Below are 20848 nucleotides of genomic sequence, written 5' to 3'. Positions count from 1 at the left end.
ACAGACCGAGGAGAATATACAAGCGAATATTTGCCCGCGTTGGCGGCCCTCATGAAGGATTGCTGGCTTACTCATTCCGCCGTTCCGTCAGACGTCTATCCTTTTGCGGACAATAGGTCAGGCCGCCTTGTGCCGAGCGGTACGGACACTCCCTAACCTTTGTCTGTTCGTTTTCTTCTGCTTGTCGGTCAGTGATACGGGCTGGAGGATCGACGCTATCTACGAGCAATGAGTCCCCTGAGGCAGGACGTCGGTTCGACCCGACCTCGATCTAACCGATACTAATCATAATCGAATCATATTGCACAATTGATAGGAGCCTACGTCGATCCTATGTTGAGAGGTACGTGACCCACGTGAAATATCGGAAACATCTGAGCTACATGAACCTGAACGTTACGCGATCTTAACCCACACACCTTGTGCCTTTCCTCACTGGTGAAGTACTTCTGCATGCTATGCAGAAGCGAACTCAATTTTTCTCCGGTTTGTCGGTACTCAGCGTTGGCTTGGTCGAGCTCTGTCTCGACCACGTCGGCTCCGTTCGCTCCTGGCAATCCTCTTCTTTGTTTGAGACTAGCATCTAGACTAGGATGGGCGTCCTCAAGACTTTCCCGGTAGTTTTTGTTTCTGAGATCGTAGATCTGTGCGCAGCAATTCATGGAACGGGGAACACGTCAGTACGAATCGAAGTGATCTCATCATCACCATCATGGACACAGATGTTGAAGGGAACGCTCCCGGGGCTCCTCGACGACTCTCTCGGTCTCCTGTGGCTTGCAGCGTGCAGGATTCGTGCGTGGGTTTATGGGGTGGGGAATGAAGGAACGACGGAAACTAGGGGTCGACAGTTCTGGTCGACCGGTGCAATCGGTGTTTCGGTGCAGAAACATGCAGTGATCATGCCGTTTGAGTCGATGATGGCTAAACTATGCTACCCAAAAAGGAGCTCAAATTAACATATTCGCCGAACTACGTCCACATACAGAATGAACACCACAACAACGACGTCGACGATAACGACACCAACAACAACAACAACTACTACATGAAGTCTACAACGACTTTGTCAGACTTCTGAGTGGGCGCCGTTTTTCGGCCAACGACTCCTCTGTCTTGGGACGAATTTACCGGCTCCGAGAAGAAACTGCCGCGCTTGAGTTACTATGAAGCAGTGATACAGGTTAGGATACGCATGCAGAATTCGTGAGGTTTAGGCTACATCAGGGGAATTGGACTTTAGATCTCGAAGATTTCAGGTGAGAAAGGGAATCGGGGTATGACGGAGAAATTTGGAGAGAGTAGGGTACGTTTAGGCTATGGGGATCATCGATTTTTTTCTAATGATTCGTGCAGGGTCGAGGGATTGGTGGGAGTGGGGACAGTAGGGATGGTGGTACAACGAAAGGGGTGGGAACGGTGCGGGTGGAGGAGATATACCAAGAGTCCTCGAGGAGTCGTCCTGAAGAACGCGAGTAGAGAGGATCGTCGGAAAAAGAATGACACACCTTCGCCTCACGAATGTAGCGGCCGCCCACGAGGTTAAGATCCTCAAGGATAGGCTTCCTTTCCGTGAGGGTTGTAAATAGCGACTAGAAAGGAAAGCAGTTGGTTTGGTTTTTTCGGCACTCCGTAGGATCGCAGCTTCTGCCACGATTTTTCCTCAGGTAGTACACGGGTTAATCGATCGTAGGCTGTATGAATACGCGATGAAAAAAAATCGGATGGTAAATTGAATCATTAGGGGTGGAAAAAAATAGCTCGATAATTCTGAGCTGCGACTCCATCTTCCGATTGTGTGTTTTCGCTGAATATTCTTCGACGAAATGTTCTAAGATAGGAATATGCCTACACCCTCTTCCTTGCTTGTTAAACCTCAAATTTCGAACGGGTCAGAAATTTGAAATTGACGTATCATCTTAGAACAGAAAGACAGAGCGAGCTCACCAAGGCTAGCTGATACTCGCGCTCCGCGTCGCGAGAGCTTTTCACTTCTTTGATGGTGTTCACCTTAATTGTCATTTGGTTTGCCCATTGCTTCTCGTCATCCATCTTATTCCTGTAGGCCCTCAGCATCTCTGAGGCAGCTTCGCAGCTACGAAGCCTGTAAATTGAAGCAAGGAAATTAGAACCTACGGACAGAATATTTCAAAAACACTCGCCAGTGGTCTAGCCAGTGTTCACTCGTGGATCCGCCCTAAGAGACTCAGCAAAATATTCGTCACGACCCGCGTCGTTCATTTCGATTCGGCAGCAGCATATTGCGGTCTCGCGATTCATGGACGGAATGGAAGATATACGTCCGGAACACGTATACAAAGAGAGACTGACATGTGATGGACCTGTGCAAGCGCCGGATCTCTAAGGCACCCGACCATGCAGATCTGGGGCCAACGATTTTGGACCCCCCCCGTCCTCCTCCGACGTGAGACAGAAGGGGGAGTTGGAACGACGGTGCGGTATGGGCTCTTGGCCTGCTGCGAGTTCCAGAGAATACGACCAAAGGAGATCTAAATTGTGCATTCCTGCGTTCTCCGTCGACCCTAGCTTCCGCTGTGCGGAACGGCCGTATTCTGCAGGACGGGCCGCAGAAATTGAGGACAGGACCTCCCAGCGTTCGCTTTTGGAAATGAAGGGTAGAGGGGGGAAGCTCACCTCTCAGCGATCTGATTCAACGCGTCGCTCCAGCGTTTCAACACCCTCTTGGTATCGTCGTCGAGTTTCCGCAGATCGGGGTGCGTGTAGACGTTCTGCCGAGATTTTTCGGTGACTTTCTTCGCGAGGGTCACGTTGGTGACCAATTGGTCGAAGAGGGGCTGCTGTTGTTGCATTTCAAGTTGGATGGCGAGCAAATCCTCGTGAATCTTTCTGAGAGCTTCTTCATCCTGAGGCAGGTTTTCGTAAGAAGCCAGAGAGATCTCAACGTTGGACACGGCTTGAGTCGCTTCCTTCAGAGAGGTAATGGCGAGCTCTACGGCCTTGAACCTGTGGGGTGAGAAGAGAATCTCTGGAAATCCGTTTTCGCCCGGTTCGGAAACGCTCATTCCCAGCGCCCCCCGGGAGGGGCTGGAGAGGGGAGGGGGAGAGACGAAGATTTATCATTGAATGCTCACCTTTCGGCGTAGGCCCTGCAGAGAGTCCAGAGTTTGTCCCAGAGCGCGACGATACGGTCGTGTTTGTCCTGGTGAGTGGGAGTTTTCTTGGTCATCTGCTTGAAGGCGACCTTCATTTCGGCGATCATTCCCTCGTAGCTGCCGAGGTCGCGTTCGAAGTCCTTGTGCTGGGAGTGAAGCTCGTCCAGGGCGTCGAGGTCGCGCGGGATCGGATCATTGAGTCGCTGGGTGAGGATTCGCTCCTTTTCCCGGAGAACCTGGTCGAGGTTGTTCGACGTCTCCTGGAAGCGCCTCGCCGGTGAGTTCGGCGAGTTCTCGGCCTCTTCTTCTTTGAGCTGACGCAGAAGATCCTGATAGAGTTTGTTGATGTACTTGATTTCATCTCGCAGACGTTTCATGTCAGGATCGTTCTTGTCTCCCTCGGCGAGGAGTTTATCGGCATCGTCGTTGAGCGCCCTAATGATGCTTTCCCTCTGCGAGGGTTCCATCGCCTTGAACGTCTTCAGGTCCCAGCCCTTGACGATGTTGATTGTGGCGAAGATCATGTTCAGACGGAGTTTGTGTTGCTTCTTCGTCCAGAGTTTGATGAGCGCCTCGTACTTGCGCTTGAGACTCTCTGCGAGGTCGATCGCCTCGGGGTTCGGCGGCGGAATGGCGAAAACGACGCCGGGCACGAGACCTTCGGCGCCTTTCTGGTTGATGATCTTCCACCTCTGTCTCTGACTGTTGTCGTGCAGCCAGCACTGCTCGTTCTTGTAGATCTGCATGTTGCCTTGGTTGTAGTTGCAGACGGCGTTGACGCGCAGAGGTCTCGGAAGGGGCTGGCGTCGTTGCTTGAGAGGATAAATGTCCTTCGAGCGATCGATCAGAGAGTTGACAATCGACGAATAACGCGAAACGTCCTCTCGCATGTCGTTCATTTGCTTCAGAAGACGCTCGCCCTCGTCGATTGAGAACACCGTTCGCGAGAACGTCGAGTTCAGACGCTCCTCGATCGTCTGCATCCACTGCTCGCACTCCTTGGCCTCGCGGAAGAAGCGCTGGTGGTCCTGGGTGTGACGCAAATGGATTTGGAGCGCGTGGATCAGCTCAACCATCCAGCTCCAGCTCGAGTGCATCGCCGAAAGGAAATGATCGATGGTCTTATGAGCCGGATGGCGTTGACGGATCAGACTGTTACCCTGGTCGAGGACCGAGTTGAACTGCGACTCGCGGCCTTCCATCTGGTGGCAGAGCGATGTCTGGTGAGCTTCGACCTCAACGAGATTGATGTTGGCCGCGGCCCAATCCCGACTGATTTCGATATCTTCGCGTTCGTTGAGCCACATCATCTCCTCGTGAACTCGTTTCACGAACTCGAGCAACGTGTCGAGATCGGACATGCGTTTGTTCGATTGCACGACGACGTCGGAGTAGCCTCGCTCGAGCTGAGCCAGCAATCTCGAATAGAAATCGAGCTCTTGGCCCTGGAAGTGCTTCTTGCGCGAGACGCACGTATCGATGTTCTTCTGGAACTGGTCGATGAGCTTCTGTTCGGTCCTGTGCTCGGAGACGAGCGATTGGATTGAGGGGAGGTCGTTTCCGTATTCGGCCTCCTCGAGATATTTCTGCGCAAGAAAAATAGAACGCACGTTATTCGCACAGAAATCGCTCCCGCATTGTGATGTTCGGGCGCGTGGGGAGCTCGAGCCCGCGAGAATCCTCCCACCCGTCGCCAGTGTGTGTTCATGAATGAATGACTGAGTTCCCTGACACCGTGTGCGAGACTCACCAATTTCTCCTTGACCCACTCGATGCATTGTTGTAGGAACTTGAAAGCATCGTTAGTTTCCAAGAGTCGAGCTTCGGAGAACACTTGTCGTTCCTTGACGACCTTCTTCTCTTCGACCTTGTACTGTCGATTGTTGAGAGCATCGATGAGACGTCGTTCGTATGAGATTCGTACGTTGTCCCATTTCTGTTGCAGGTTTTGAACCCTGGGAACGAAATCAATCACATACCGGCTAAGCGAGACTTACAAAAAGATAGGGACTCGTATCGTTTGACTCCATCGACCCGAGGCTCGGTCACAATTGTTCAGCGAAGACATTCGATTAAAATTTCGAGCTTATGGTGGGCGCCAAGGGCGAGAAAACTTGCGTCACTTACAGCCTGTGCAGTTCTCTTGAACGGTAGTATCTGCCGTCCATGAGCACCTGGACGTCTTTGAAGAGCATGCGAATGGTTTCTTCGATCCTTCTGAGGTCTCGTTCGAAAACCTCGCACGTTCTCTTCGCTTCTTCGGGCCGGAGTCGAGGAAGATCTTTTTCGACTTCCCTGATTCTGGCCTCGATATCGTCCAATTTCCCATCAGTGGTTCGAACTTCACGCTGGACCTTTTCGGCGAGCCGTTCGAGTTTCTCGAGTCTGGAGGGGAGAAAATCTGTTCCGAAGACCAATAAAGAGATGGGACCCACGAGACGCAGCCATCGCTGTTCGAGAAGATCTGGGCTGTGTTTTTTCCCCGACCCGCCGTCCGTCCGTTGGTTCAATGACTCGGCCATGTGCGCTAACGGCTTTTGTGTGACTCACTCACCTGGTGATTTCATCCTGTAGTGCGCGATCACGGTCCTCGTGGGCGTGAAGCATTTTCTTCCACTGGGTGTCCAGGTAATCATAACGGAGCTGGTCATCCATCTGTACGCGATTCTCGCGCATCATCTTCTGCATATCTTTCCAAAGGCTCTGCAGGCGTTGTTTCTCGCTGAGACGGGGTGGGATCTCAATGGATCTGAAGGTGGCATTGTCTTGGTACAATTGCTTAACCTCTTCGATCCGGTCGGGGAAGCTTCGGTTCTGGAGACGGGGAACGTTCTGCTTCAGCCACAATAGCAGCGACGACGAGAGATCACGATACTCGTCGATGACACGTTGCTTCTCGTCTTCGAAAGGATTGCGCGTAGCCGGCTCGGGGAAAACGTTGTACAGCGATGACAGGTAGGTGATGAGAGATTTCTCGTCGGGATGAGGCGTATCGACATCCTCGGGGTCCAGTAGACGAGTGACACCGAGCTCCCGTTCGGACACGTTGAATACGTTCTCCAGGTTTTCACGTACTTCGTGTCGGGACAGGGAGTGCCAATCGATGAGGTCGGGACTGAGGAGAGGGAATTAAAATGAAATTCATTGGCTTCATGCGCCCGCCTTGGGAATCGAAGAAACATGCGCGTAATGTGTTAATTAGAGAGATGTCTCCATTCGTTTTTCATTACGACCGGCCGACGCCTGAGCTCCTGAATATTCGCGTCGCATGCGCGTGACTCCGAACGCCTACGATGTTACGGAAAATGCAAGGCGGATTCTGGAGCACGATTCAATTAGACCGACCTTACCAAGGTCGTTTGCGGCCGAAGCACGTCGAACTACCGACGCGTTTCCTGTCCGCGAACGAAGCACACGGAAATCTTCTGCTAGGCAGTGGAATCAACTCACCGATTTCTGTGGATGATGGCGTTGAAGGCGAGACCGTCTCTCCAGGAAGACGTGAAGTCCCGAACTTTGACGCCTGGGTATCCCTGGGTCGTCCGTTGAGCCCATCGAAGGAGAGCCTCGCGGCTCGTTAGTACCTCATTGTTCTGGTTGAAAGTTATGTCGGAAATCTGTGGAAGAGGAACTCGGAGTCATTTTTGGAGGTTATCGCGTCAACGCATGCTCGGTCTTCCGCGCCCAGTCCCGTGGACGAGATTCTGTGAATTTTTCCCTCGGTTCACTTTTAGTTTGTTCCATCGCTCCCCGGTTTTTCCGCTAATCGCTTCGGGCTGGGCCAAACGTAAGCACACCACCATCATGATAGTCACCACAACGATTAGAAATCGCATGTATGCGTGTGTGTGTTCATACGAATTTGATTACAATAAATCTCAATTAAAAAACTTGTTACGTCACGGGTTAACTAAAAGGTCATTCCGACCAATGGACCAACGGCTCGTGACTTGCTTGTTCGTATTTCGGGTTGGAAGTTTTGGTCGATTCCTCTTCATTATTCTTTTCTCTACCTCTTCTCCCCGGTGATGGAGACCTCCCGACCGAAAGGCCGGACTCGACATTCGAAAGCCAGGACTAATTTTCGTTTTTCCCCGAATTTTCCGATTCTCCTCGAAACGAGTCGAGATGATGCGTTACTCGAAACTCCTATCAGTCGGCGATAGGAGTTTCTTGCCGGGCTCCTTCGTTCGATCACCCTTCGCACGCGGAGAGTCCTAAATGCGCTGAGTCAACCTTCGGCTCCGTTTTGACCCGATAGAAAAGTCAATAGAAAACTTCGGTCGATGAATCTTCTTCACTATCGCACCTGCTCGCCGAGGCGTATTGTTGTCTTACTCTTTCTCGCTTGACCAACCTTGCCAATTCGTGAATCGGCCTAACACGTTCGGCTGTGCAAATCACACTTACGTCCGCCATTTCATATCTATGCTGTACCGACGTACATATATCGACTTCACGAAAGTTCGAGAGGATTATTTCCTCCGTGCTAGCAGCTGACCAAATCGGCGCTTCGGATGCGGAGAAACGGCGCTTTGGAGAGTAACGCATGCTCGAAGCCTCATCGGCGTTGTCGCCGCGGATTTCGGTGGCACTGCCGCTCCTCCTGTCGATGGGCGATGCCAGCAGCGCCCAGGTTGCCGTCGACGACGGCATTTTACAATGGTTAGTCATCGACTACGGTAGGTAGGCAGGCAGGCTCGTTCGCTGGCTAGCTGAGCGAATCACTGATGATCAAGAACCGCGTTAAGAATCGCATCCGCGGCAGCGGCAACAGTAGTAGCCGCTCCATTGGCGGCGATAGACAGGGAAGAGAGACAGGTGCACAGACGCAAGGTTGCTAGACTATGTTCAGGCGAAGCTTCAGTGCCGGCGGCGGCGACGTCGGCGGCGGCGGTGGACCGTCAGTGAGAGCTTGCCCCGTCGGTGATTCAATAGTGGCCGAAATCGACTTTGAAATCGATGACGGACCATCATGGGCAGCATGCCCGAGCATAAATGAACAAACAAGCGAAACAATGGCGCGTTCGAATGACACCGCGGAAACGTTTCCACCGCGGAGCAACAGCTGCGACCGGGATCAATTAGGCCAGGCGTGATCAGATGCCTACTCATCCAGATTTTCCACCCGGACCGGAGTAGTTTGCTTCAGCTGCTCCGATTAGGGGAGGATTCGTTTCCCATCAGTTGGTGGTCCTTATCCCGACTCATCAATGAAGGGTTGACGACGGCACTGCCGCTCAACGCCAATGGTTCCTGAGGTCGACAGATAGGGTGCTCATCGCTCCGACGTTGGGGAGCTGTTAGATTGTCGCCGATTGCTTCGTTCATTGGGTACCCAACAGCCTTGTGTCTTGTCAGGCGTAGAGTAGAGCTAGGTTGGATTCGCATTCTGTCATTGACATACTTTCAGGGCTCAGGAATTCGGACTAGGATGCGGCAATGATCCCTTATGGAAACACGAGACTTATGCCTCGGCACGACTCCCTGGAGGCCCTCCTCGCCGCTGTGCAACTCAACGCATCGCTCGCGCAAATATTTATCGCCTCAATATCCCCTTGGCATAAGTGAATCCCTCAGCTAGACGAAAAACAATCAGGCGACACTTCCCCCGCCGAGCTCGGCTCCCGCGCGACGGCGCTCCGGCCGCGCGGTCCTCTTTGACTGAGGAAATGAGAGTCGCGACGACAGGAGCAATTGTCGGATCGATCCAAAAAAAGAATCAATTCAGCCAACGTTACTTCTCCTCCTCCCGCGCGACAGATCCGAATAGTGATTTTTCCCGAGTTCTGACTTTTTGTCCTCTCGCTCTTCGAAATTCGTCCGAATTAAGCTGCGCGTCTTCGTGCAGTTTCAGGAATGCGAGGAAAATTCGACATGAATTCCATGATCGAAAGGGGGGAGGCGTCCCGAAAATGAGACGTCGTATCAGCGTTAATAAAAGAATCAAACCGAGGAGCTGACACCCACGAAGTCCGCTGCAAGAAGATCGATCGACTACTACCTGCTCGCTTGGCATCGCTTGCCTCTGCAGTGTTGCTGCTCATTCGTTGGTACTGTGATATTGGGATCAGAATCTCATTCCTTCCCATTTTCAGTTTTCTTCCGAGCAGGCGCAAAATTTCCAGCGTTTTCCCGGCAAAATCGGAACTGCCGAGCCGTGTACTCCGACCATTTCGCATGGGCTTCAGCATCGATCAGACAGACGATATCGGTAGATACATTCGAAGATCAGTCCCATTGAAGACTTCGGTACGGATCGTGCGCTAACGGAGCACTTTCAGGGGTCAACCACCACAACATTCGCCGCAGCCGCTCCCTCGTAAAAACAGCGTATAGTCGCTTCTTCTGATGTTCTGAACGTCATCGGATTGTGAGTGGCAAAATGGACTTTCTGGTCGTTTGTCTAGGGTGGCCTTGGTAACGCAACGGCTTTGTTTTACACTGCTAACTATTCTCAGGGATCGGCGAGCGTCCGGTGGTAGGGATCATTACGATAATTAGGACTCAAGAAGGGACTTCGCCGCTGACAAGGCCGTCGTGTCGGTTCCGACTTCGATCAGGACCCATTCCTTCGACTCCATTGATGAGAGAAAGAGAACGCCGAGCTTCGCACTCATCGACGCCGCCTGTCGAAGCTACGACGACTCGTATTCGGCCTTGGAACGCGTTTTGCGGAGCACAAAGAGTAAATGTCGCCGCATGGGACTGGGTCGACTCGGACCCTGAGCGTCAGGCTCGACCATAGCATGAGAGTCTGAGCGTACCGCGCACGGGAAGGGAGAGACCTCAACTCATTCGATAAACATTGTTCCGAAATCATTCATCCCCGATTTCCATCCGTGAGCTCCGTTTCTTGGAACCGGAGACTCGGCTGATAGAGTCCCCCGAGCATCGCAACGGATTGAGCCAAAAGCTCACATTCGTCATCGGCACGTCGGGCTCACAATGTGGAGATGACGAAGCGGGTCGAAACGCTCGAATACATACATCGCTGGATGCAGGAGACCCTAAACCTACGAACGCGCAGCTACCAGCGCGATTTTCCCGCCTGTCAAGTGTTTATTTTTCTCCGTTTTCTGCTTACGACGCGACGCCTCTTGAGCACACTGTCAGAAATCGTCTTCTGCCAACCGTCGCGAACGATGGAATTGATATTCTAGGGAAAATCCCAACGGTGGTTCGAAATTCAGTGCTCGAATCCGAACCGTTTCCCACACAGAGAGCTTTCCACAGGGATCCCCCGTTGATACGGTACCGTGAAGGAACCGTTCTACAATGACCGAGCAAAGGCTACGCAAGCGTTCCCGCATCCAACCCGATTTGTTGTTATTGAAATTTCCAGAAGCAAGACTTCTCGTATTGAATAATTATCAGCCCGCCATTTCTCTTTCTTAGTATTGAGACCCCTTCCGAGGGTGATCCATGAGCCCGCTGTGAGCGGCTTCCTTCGGACGACAGGTGCTGCCCGCTCGCTGCACTGATGTTTAGATTCAACAACGATCAGCTGTTTTTTTTCTCCGTTTCTCGTTTAACGGCGGCGGCCGCGAGAACGAGATTATGATTTTTTCCATCGAACGCTGGCTTGCGATAAAACGTTTTTCACTCCCGCAATCGCTTACCCTCTGCCGTTTGATGTCGGAGTCCGAGGAGCGAATGGCTCGGAGCTCGGATCGGTGTTCCGCAACAGCTGTAGTCTGTTCTTCCCCGGCAGTGACAGTGGTCGTTTTGCGAACGACACGTGACGTATGAACGGTCTTGATACCGGAGCGCATCTGCTGCGTCCGGAACGACTCTCGAGACTCTTGCGAGGCCGAGGCCATCTGCTGACGGGGCTCGTCGCGCACCATCAGCTGCCTCGAAGAGGACGACGGTCTTTCCTCTTCCTCATCGTCCTCGCGTCGACCCTTCACGTAGAGTCGAGAACCTCCCTTCACGAAGGAGTACATCCTCCGCGACCGACGGATCCGCGCAGGCGGAAATGCGAGTTTGGCACAGGGTCACTGTTTGGCACTGCACTGGTTTCTGTTCGCGCGAAAACCGGCGATCCTTGAGCGACACTTTATCCCAACAGTAACGGAATGAATCTCACTCGGGGCACAACAAAAACAAAAAGGAAGCGACGGGGAAAAAAACACTACGAGACGGGGGGTTGGTTAACCGGCTGATCCCGTCCAGTGAAGTATATACAACAGTTGTCGGGCGCACTACATCGCTGGCTGCCTCAATCAGTTTGGTAAAAGCGACGTTGGCGTTGGGAAAGGAAATCCTGATCCTCACCCTCATAACCAGCAGCAACCGCAGCACCGACGCCGCGGCGGCGGCACCGCCACCGACGAATCCACCGATGGCATACCCAAGAACCGACCGGCCGGTCTGCCGGTCGCCCGCCCGCCGCCACGGTCGTTGTTGTCGTCGTCGCCGTGTTCGTCAGAGTGGGATGGAGACGAACTCCAAATTTGGTACAGGTACAACCACTTGCAACAGAAAGTCCAGTCGGCGTTCATTTGCAAGACAAGCTTCAACAAACATGAGATTCGAATGCGTCGGAATATCGCGTGCGAACTTGCGCCTTGTTCCCTTTCGGAGAAACTCGCGAGACAGTACGATCTCGATGCTCCTGACCCAAGGTCCGGGGACTTCTCTAGGACCTCGAACTCCGACCGGAATCCTTGTCGATCCATGTCGATCGAGAATCCTTGGAACTTCCTTCGCGTCTCCGGCTCGCAGACTACCAGACTACTTGTCGACCGATTCAATCGGAGTCATGCATGCTCAGCGTCCGGGATGTTCAAGTCTCCCTTCGTTCAATTTCAGGAGCTCTGATGACAGACCGTCTCAAGAGCTTTCTCATACTCGAGGGTTCGGAAATCCATAATGCCTCCGTTATTCCTCGGAACACCGATGAATAATTTAATTTCTCGTCGACATCCAAGGAATTGTAGCTCCGCGCGGAGTTTTTACTTGTGACAAATGACGAGAGCCTGCGTGAACTCATGAGGATCGCATCTTTTAAAATTATTGAAGGATGTCCCGATTTGTATCTGCCCCCATTCAGGCTCCGTCACGGTGAATTTACATAATCTATTTCTTTTTCAGACATCGCTGCTGCCGCCGAGGAGTTTTCTGTCTGCATTTTCGGACGCACTTCCGATTTAGTCAATGACAGACAACTCGCGTGGGAGAAGTGAGGTCTCCAGAAAATGCGAAAGAATGCGAGAATCGCATTGTCACGCCCTATCAAAGCGTTTTCGTACTGATGCTTGTGGAATCCAAGCGAAAGGCCAATTTCGTCGCCGCGCCGGCGGGATAGCAAAAAAATATACTTTGGTCACTTTCGATGGAACAAATGAATGAATGAATGTCGATTGAATTGTCAGCACAGCAGCTACCGAAGCGACAAATCCGGCGGGATTGACACTTGTTCCGGCCGTCGACATCGCGCACTCTTACGGTCGCTTCCGCGGGAACGTTGAACAACAAGAAAAATGGGCGCGCTCGAACCGTCGGTTTCAGTATTCGGAAGCATGAATGAATGAAATCGACAGGATCTCGTAACGTGACTTCAAACGCGCTCAAAAATGATTTGTGTGACCGTACCGAAGAAGTTCGTTGTTGTATATAGAGCCAAATAAGCAATACGCATCGAAGGACGCCTACGTGAACTGTCCCAACGAGTGGGATAGGCTTTCACTTCCAAAAAAGTCTCACGTTGTTGTTGTTCTACTACGGTGTCGACGGCAGATTGTTGCCGTATTCAGTCAGAAGCCAAAATACGAATGGTGCTTTCGGGCTTTCTCGAGTCGGAAATTCGGGCGCCATCACTATGACAGAATTTGATCACAAACCCGATAGAAGCGGAGAATGGAGAGTGCTTCAGAGGAGTATCTAGAGGGTACGGAGGGCAATATTTCAAACACAATCTGTCACAATCCTTCCGGGAATCTCAGGGCTCCGGAAGAGCGATATCGAGTTTCGAGAAATCGAAAAACCTCACTGAGTTCAGATTCACTCGGCTCGAGGAATGACAAATGCGAAGTCGAGCCCAAGCGCATCGAATCAGTGATTTTTCAGAATTCATTTTATGCAAATTATTGTGTGCCGGCGAACCCATCGCTCAATCATGCTCGATCCGACAGCTTCGGAAACGGTCGACGGGTCGGAGGAACTAAATAGTGGAAAGAGCCTCCGGGACCTTGGAATGCGTTGCGCGATGCTCATCGAGTTCAGAAAAGGACTGATTCGGACTTCACCACAGATCTTGCCAGGCGTAATCCGCAGATCACTCTCTACATGATGCGAGACATGTCCCTCTCTTGCCAGAATCCTATCTCAGAAGGAGCGACGAGGAATGATTTTCTCCAGATTCTCCCCGGTAGGGGGCGTCCGCTCCGGAGGAACGTATTCAATTATTAGTAGGAGGAATACCCCGCAAGTCGACTTGAGGTTTTTCGGCGGGGAGACGTTGCGTCGAGGAGAAACGAAAGAATTAAGAACACAAACCCTTCTCGATGGTATACAAGAACACGAGCTCACTGCATCGGCACACTTCGGTCTACAATCGTCCAGACAGGGACTCCGAAGAGCTCCTCCACCTTCGAGGCATCGCGAGTTGAGGCAGCGGACTTTGCTTGAGCCATTTCCCATCCTAGTCCGAGCCAGTGTACGCGGCCTACGAGCTCGCTTTTCGGCAGCAGTAGCACATCATACAACACCAGCGGATATGATGGCGGCTGTTGAGATGTGGCATCGCGGCACGTATCTATCCGTTTGAGGTTCAGACATCTGTAGTAACGGCTGGTTGGGCGTAGGTCTTCGTGAGGACGAGGTTCGTGACCAACCCTCGCCTGGCCTGAACCTTACCAGCGTGAAACAGTGCACTAGCTTACGATCAGGTGAAGACAGCAGCCACCCGTTCGGACACCAACCGAAGAACAACAATCGACGACCCTCGATCCGAAGTTTTTGTTTTCTCTTCGTCGTCCCCATCAGGAATGCTCAATCAATTAAGCGTGAACGTATATTCGGTCCCGCTCGCTAGCTGGCTGGCTGGCTCGCCGAAGGAGGGACGGCGGTCGGTCCGGTGTGACTACCTACGACCCCCCTGCGAATCGATCAATCCGGAAACACGCGCAAGACAATTCCAACAAATGAAGGTATCGCTACTCAGAAAGCGTATACTCGCGTATCTACTGACAACTCGGAGCCCGTTAAAGCGTAAAATTGAAAAAGTTGAGCTTATTACAACGAAGACGAGTGAGAAACAGCGACGAATTACATGCTGCCGAAGCCGGAACGTATCTTGGACGCGTGATTTGCGATTGGCTACGGATTTTGCTGTCTGGGACGGAGAAATTCACTTGTTTTTCTCGGAACGAGATATATCTTCTCCTCTCGGATACCCGATGTACGGCTGTATGATCGGAGCTGTTACATTCTTCGTCGATTCCGCTCCTCGATTCATGCTCCCTTAGTGATTGCCATTATATCCCAAATACAAATAGAGAACGTGGAAGACCTCGCTCGCCGGTACCGCAGGGAGGTCAATTCGAAACCTGGTGCCAACGATCAGACGAGAGATCGCTGCGGCCTTCTCCTTCATCGAGCCTCCGGAATGAGTTTCTCTTGGTGGGGTAATCGAGCTCTCCTTGGTTGTTTGAACCAACTTCCTATGTTGCGGGGAATGAATAGCCTCGATCCTCCATACTTCGCTCGCGAGAACGGATTCGGGGAGAACTCTTCGACGTTCCGAGCTCGGGAGCGCAAAGTCTCCATTCAGTCGTCTTGCGTTAGGCTGACTCAGCCCTCACCCTTCTCCGCCAAGCATTCACGAATGTATGAAATCGGGACTGGGGATGCTCGTCGCGAGTATTCTAGTGCATCCTGTCGGCAAACTTTTCTAGTTCTCATGCATATTCAAGCCGCCGGCCGCCTCTTCGCTGCGTCAACTCCGGCATTGAAGGCAGCGACAGAACGAGGGAGTGCTTCGCCGCGGAGTATTTTGCTTGTTGTAGATTGAATGAAGTGGAGTAAAAGATCACAGAAGATCAAAGTCCCCCGGATGCTCCCGAATGGGCTCCTTGGGAGGACGAAGTCCCACGCGCGGAACATCCGCGAGCGGACCCCAGAGTCGGTCGGAGGTCACCGGTGCTGCATCGATATTGGGAGAGGTTCGGATTCACGAAACGGCTCGGTGCCGGCGCTTAACCAAGAAGATTGACGACATGGAACGGCATCGTCCACATGTCGATGGAGTTCCGCTCCCACGACAAACACCGTAGACAAGAAACCAGTGGACAGTGTTGCGTCGGTCTACGGCAGCGGCGACATCCCACTTCTGCATGGCCAAGTCTCAGTATGCCAGAGACAAAAGCCGCCGGTGGGCGAATTTCCGCGCTTACGGACGCCGGAAAGGAATTCCGCCCGATAGCTCTTCTCGATTTCCAAACGAGACCACCGATTCAGGCGACATGAGTTTCCGACTTTGAGAGACGGACGGGCACAGTGTTCGTCGGACTTCTGCGCTCGTTCGACTTCCGAAACAAACAGATAACTCCAGTTGTAACAGTGAATTTGTCAATTGCGAAATTCCTGAGTTGGCGGGCTTCAACAATACATTTCAACACGGTTTGCCGCGTCAACATTGACAGCGAGCTCCCGCAGAGCCGTCGGCATATGTGACTGACACAGGGCACAGACAGCAGGCTCTGGGACCGCATAGGCCCGTTAGAACAAATATGACATGCCATCACCGAAGTACCCGGTAGCGCCCTCTGTCTGCCGACAAGCGTACTGTACCCCGAGCGCCAACCTTCGAATAGTTCCGTGAACGGCACAGGGAATGATTCCTTATTCACGTCTCTGCGACAACCACGGCACGGGCCGGTTTTCGCATGCTGATCGTGGAGGAACCACCTGGATGCTGGGGACACCTGGAGGGGTAAACTCACCTGGAAATGCAGGATGATCGTCCAGATCAGTCCGAGTGTGAGTTTTGGGTTACCATCGACGATGTCCTCCGGTCGAATGTTGACTGTCTTCACCTAGAGAATCGGAGTCAAAAAAGAGAAAACCGTGAGACTTTTGTTGAGCCCAGGACTAGCGGGGCATATAAAATTTCGGGCGGCCCATCCAGAAATGGGTCGAGTCGAACTGTGGCGTCACTTACATTTTTCGAACGCAGGAAGTTCAGCACCGACTCGACATTCTGCAACTGATGAAACCGCATACGACCCTTTTCCCTCGAGAGGAATTCTCCGGAAAGTACTTCCAAGAGAGATAGCAGGCTGTGGCCATCCTTGAGGTCTTCGAAAAGATCGTCCACCCGACGACCCGCCTGTGAATTGAATGAGAAGTGTTCGAATCTATTCAAGCTTCGATCCTACTGCCAAAATGCTTCGTCGTGAGGAGCGTCGCGAGTGCCTCAAGTTCAAGCTACGCTCTTCAAAAGAGCTTCGAGTGCCTTTTCGAGCTCATTCCTGATCGGACCTCCAGTTTTCATGGTCTCGGAACGTTTTTCGAATCACAGACGTGAGTTCGTGTCGGTGATTATCCAACACTGTGGCTCGAATGGTGCGATTTCTGTCGGTGCCGGAATCAAATCCGTAGATTCTCAGGGATTTTTCGGAGAGATCGATAAACGTCTCGGACAAGTATATGAACGGATCTCCTCTTCATGACTACGGAATCCAGTGCGCCAGAGCCAAGCGGTGCTTTCAAACTCAAGAAAATCCGGTAGCGTCATAGGTCTACCTCTTGTCGTTGTTCGTCAAGGACGACACCAAGATCGTCCGGTATGACTGTTAGGGAGCTTCGCTTCAGGCCCGATCGACGTGAGGAACGCTTCTTAAGCGTGCTGCGTCCTCTACTGAACATTTCATTTGGCGTGAAGTTGCGCAGCAGATGAGTGCGATTCGTCGACACCTTTTGAATGAGGGAACAACTTACGGAGTCCGCTTCCTTGCGTCGACGTAATGTCTGGCATCGGCATGGATGAGAAAATTGACATGGTTGTAATAGATTCGATCCAGGTATTCGTCTCGGAGGATCGAAAACACTGGGCAGAGATCAGTTTCCCTACGTGCGCATGTTTACACGATCGACTCGTTGGACGGCAATGTCGGAATCTTTCGATTCGATTTCTGCCGTCGAGTAGATCGGCGCGTATTATGCGCCCTACATGCGCTTTCTGCCTCGATATCAACTCTCACCCGCCGACACTCGCTCTGCAGCCCATCTTCACACGAGTTCGCATGCAGAACGACTTCCACTCTCATCCGTATATTCAGCGAAATAAAGCAAAAATTGAAGCCCTGACGCAGTCTAAAGGAAAGAACCCTGACTAGAACTCCTTGAACGAGAAATCAAGAGCTTATCTGGTCGACTTCTTCGAGAATTCAACAGAAAGGTTCGACGAAATGAATTCAGTACAATTCTGTACAAATAGGTTTACAGAGTATTATCCATGATTTGAATTCAACGAAGTAGCTGATTGAAGGGAAACATAATCCAGGACAGAACCACGCGATGAACTCTAAACCTCCGAAACTTACGGTGGGTGAGCAGCAAACATCACTACACACGTGAAGACAAGTGTAGGCCTGATGGAATTCCGTGAGAGATTGAAATACAAGAAATATTTTTGCGTCACCGTTAGATACCGCCTGTCTGCTGGTATCGGTAAGCTCACGGTTCGCCCAGATATCCGCGTCGACTTCACCTCGGGAGACACCGAAGAACTTTTCTGCCTCCGACCCGTATAGAGTTCGGCGCCACGATTCGTGCAAATCAGTCAGCCAAAGAACAATTCCGATGAAATGACGAGATCTGAATTTCAAGGTAGTTGAGGAGGACTCGTACTCGAGGATTATTTCTTGCTGAGCGAGGATCGAACGAATCAGCCTGGGCGACTCCGTCAGTACCACCACAACTTATCGTCTGGTACATTGAGCAAGCTATAGCATTGGAAAACTCGACCGCCAGCTACCCACCTGCAGGGCCACTTTGAGATGCTGCATGCGTTAGGGAAGGAGAGCGTTAATTCTAATGATATCCCTTCCCTGAGCTCCAATACTCCAATTTCCTATCATACACTAGGCCTGGAGCTAGTCGCTAAGTCCGAAATAGGTCGAGCTACCTAAGGAGCACCTAAAACCTGCCATTGGCAAGTGCCCCGTTCATGAGCTGGATCGAAAGGGGATGTCCCCACCAAAACTCCACAGACGCAAACTCTCAGGACTCTGTCGCTTCATTGAATAAGAATTCCCCTCTCCGGCGATGGGAATGACTTCCAGAACCGGATTTTCCCAGAAACCGCCGCGTATCCATCATGGATACGTACGGTCGAGAGTCGTGATTGAAAAAGCCGAGAAAATGCGAGGAATTTCAGTTTACGAGTCATTGTCCCTCGAGCTGCCTGATTTTTCAAGAAGGCTGACTCCGAAGCTCGGTGGGAACAATACTATCTGAATAGTAACATGGTTCGATTCGTCAGTCTTCACGCAGCCTTCCGGAGCATGAAGCTGTCGAAAGTGAGAGGATTGGATCCATAGATCGTCTGGAGCGAAAAGTATTCGATCCGATGTTTATGACAGCTCTTAAAACCGAGACAATGGCTAATAGTCGGGCTCTCCGTCTCAGAACTACGGTAACCAATTCGTTGACAGGGAGTGACTGAAGAATAGCTTGGACGGTTCCCGGAGAGTGATTTGAGCTACCCCCTCCACGAGCATTTGTCCCGCACATGGCCTATAATTTTGAAGAAAATGCTGATTGACCTGTGATTCCCCCATCTTTATCGGCCTCGACAGCCGAGTCAGACATGAAACTCATCCTTTCAGCCTGGAATTGATGACGACAACGTAATTCGTTCAAGTTTGCAAAAAGGTCAGATCAGCATCATAGGGGCAACCGCTCCTGCCTTTAGCTCTGGATAAACCCAAAATGAGTCGGACGTTCCTCCCATCCGGGGATTGAGAGGTTGTTCCCAACTCAGAGGGCTGAGCATCTGCTTCGAGCAATGTTCGAACCGTTTCGGGAGAGAAAAGAACGGATCAAACTGTTCCATACTGTCTCGATGGAGGCAATTGATGAGATAACGGACTCGCTGCAGTCAAGCACGGCAACTCCACCACGCTCCAACTATCGAATTCACCATTTCGAAACCTAGTAGGCTAGACGAAACCAGAAGTCGGGTTTCGTCATTGTGTTGCGCATGATGTGGTCAGGTCGGTCGAGCTTATGCCACATCAGGATGGATCCACCGATGGACTCCAATAAGCGTAGAATGCATTCACAGATGAGAGAGTTCCAGACTCTAATCGAGAAAGTTGACGGAGACCACCACGACGAGGATTCCCCCAGCTCACCTTGACAAGATGCTTGTTGACCCACTTGGTGAAGGTTTTCTTCTGGATAGCGTCTCGCTCATCTGCAAATGAAAGAGTGTAGGATCAGAGGGATGCTGTAGTCAGTCGGAGCTTTCCGCGAGCGGTATTCGATGCTGCTTGCGACAGGAGGCGCTCGTCATAGCTCAGTGACGGCTCGGGAGTGCCGAGAGCACCTAGTTCTTGAGTCACGTTGCTCGTCTTCCTATGACTAGTCTACGCTATTGCCTACTCAGCCTAATCAAGACCTAGATGCTCATGAGCTGGAGTACTAGGAGCAAGAAAATTTGGATCTGTCTCAGCCATGTGAGGAGGAGAACGAACTTCGCAAGTCTGATTGATTTTGCTCGAGCTGCTCGGCTCCGGAATCAATCAATCGATCCGCACGGGGAGATGATCCGGCGTTGGAAGACGATCCGACCTCCGAGTGATTGCCGTAGCCGTTGCCGCAGATTGGGATCCCCGAAGCTCCGACCTCGTATTGAGGCACGAGCTTCTTCGATTTGTTTCTCTTTCGGCGGCCCACGGTATGCCACTCTCCGTCTCCTTCCTGAACCGCGACTTCGGAACTGTCCGGAGGATTCACAGCGACCGGAGCGGAACTCGGCCTTCGCGGTTTTCGGGTCCTCGCCGTTTTCGAGGGAGAGTCTTCCACGACCGCGCCGAGTGGAAGGATTGCCGGTGCGATCTCTTCCGTTGCGGTTTCCACACTAGCGGACAATTCCGCCGGAGCCCGTTGCGGAGCGACGATGGCGAGACGTTTTCTCCGCGTTGAGCGTTTCGAAAGCCTCCGGCACAGTTTGAACGCCACTGCGACGAACAAGAGAGCGCACAGAAACAAAATGAGATCCAACTCCAACAACACGTTCCAGCGGTAGTAGCACGTTTCGTTGATGAGGGGATCGATCGACTGGCGGAAAACTTTTTCCCGCATCTCGGCCTGGATCGACGTGTCCTCACGGAGCCCGTTCCTGAGCAGAACCATGGAGTAGATCGCGCATCGAGCGATGGAGTTGTGCCATAAAGCCATCTTAGGTGCGGCGGCATATTCTACACTAACTGTACAATTCGTCAGTCGCGGGCGGCGGAAACCGCAGCCTTTACGGTCGGTCGACAAAACGTGTTTACATCTGCCGCGGCTACTGCAATGCACTACTCGCGGCTCCCTTCCGATCGACACACTGGACGCTGGAGATGGAGAGACGACGATAAGACGAGTCCAACACCACTTTCGAACTGGACTGGTTTCGAATTCGACACCTGACCGCAGTCGCGTCTTTCGACATTCACTTGCAAGGTGCTCTTTCCGAGAAGAACGTCGTCACCCTC

The 20848-nt window shown here is 52.0% G+C and overlaps 1 protein-coding gene across 1 annotated transcript in view; it reads right to left on the bottom strand.

Moving 5' to 3' along the window:
- The window catches only part of shot (dystonin-like protein short stop), a 59376-nt gene that overhangs the window by 29454 nt on the left and 9074 nt on the right, over positions 1–20848 (bottom strand). The window contains 12 exon segments of the mRNA XM_029112823.1: positions 418–644; positions 1509–1592; positions 1948–2104; positions 2656–2985; positions 3114–4720; positions 4885–5089; positions 5262–5519; positions 5689–6249; positions 6585–6751; positions 16085–16177; positions 16303–16470; positions 19502–19563. Coding sequence (XP_028968656.1) covers positions 418–644; positions 1509–1592; positions 1948–2104; positions 2656–2985; positions 3114–4720; positions 4885–5089; positions 5262–5519; positions 5689–6249; positions 6585–6751; positions 16085–16177; positions 16303–16362 — 3749 coding nt within the window. The 5' untranslated portion in view covers positions 16363–16470; positions 19502–19563.

Source organism: Galendromus occidentalis, unplaced genomic scaffold (assembly GCF_000255335.2).
Source record: "Galendromus occidentalis unplaced genomic scaffold, Mocc_1.1 scf7180000077529, whole genome shotgun sequence".
Classification (NCBI taxonomy): Eukaryota; Metazoa; Arthropoda; class Arachnida; order Mesostigmata; family Phytoseiidae; genus Galendromus; species Galendromus occidentalis.
Note: the sequence above shows the minus strand (reverse complement) of the source record. Positions and strands in the feature narration are given on the sequence as shown.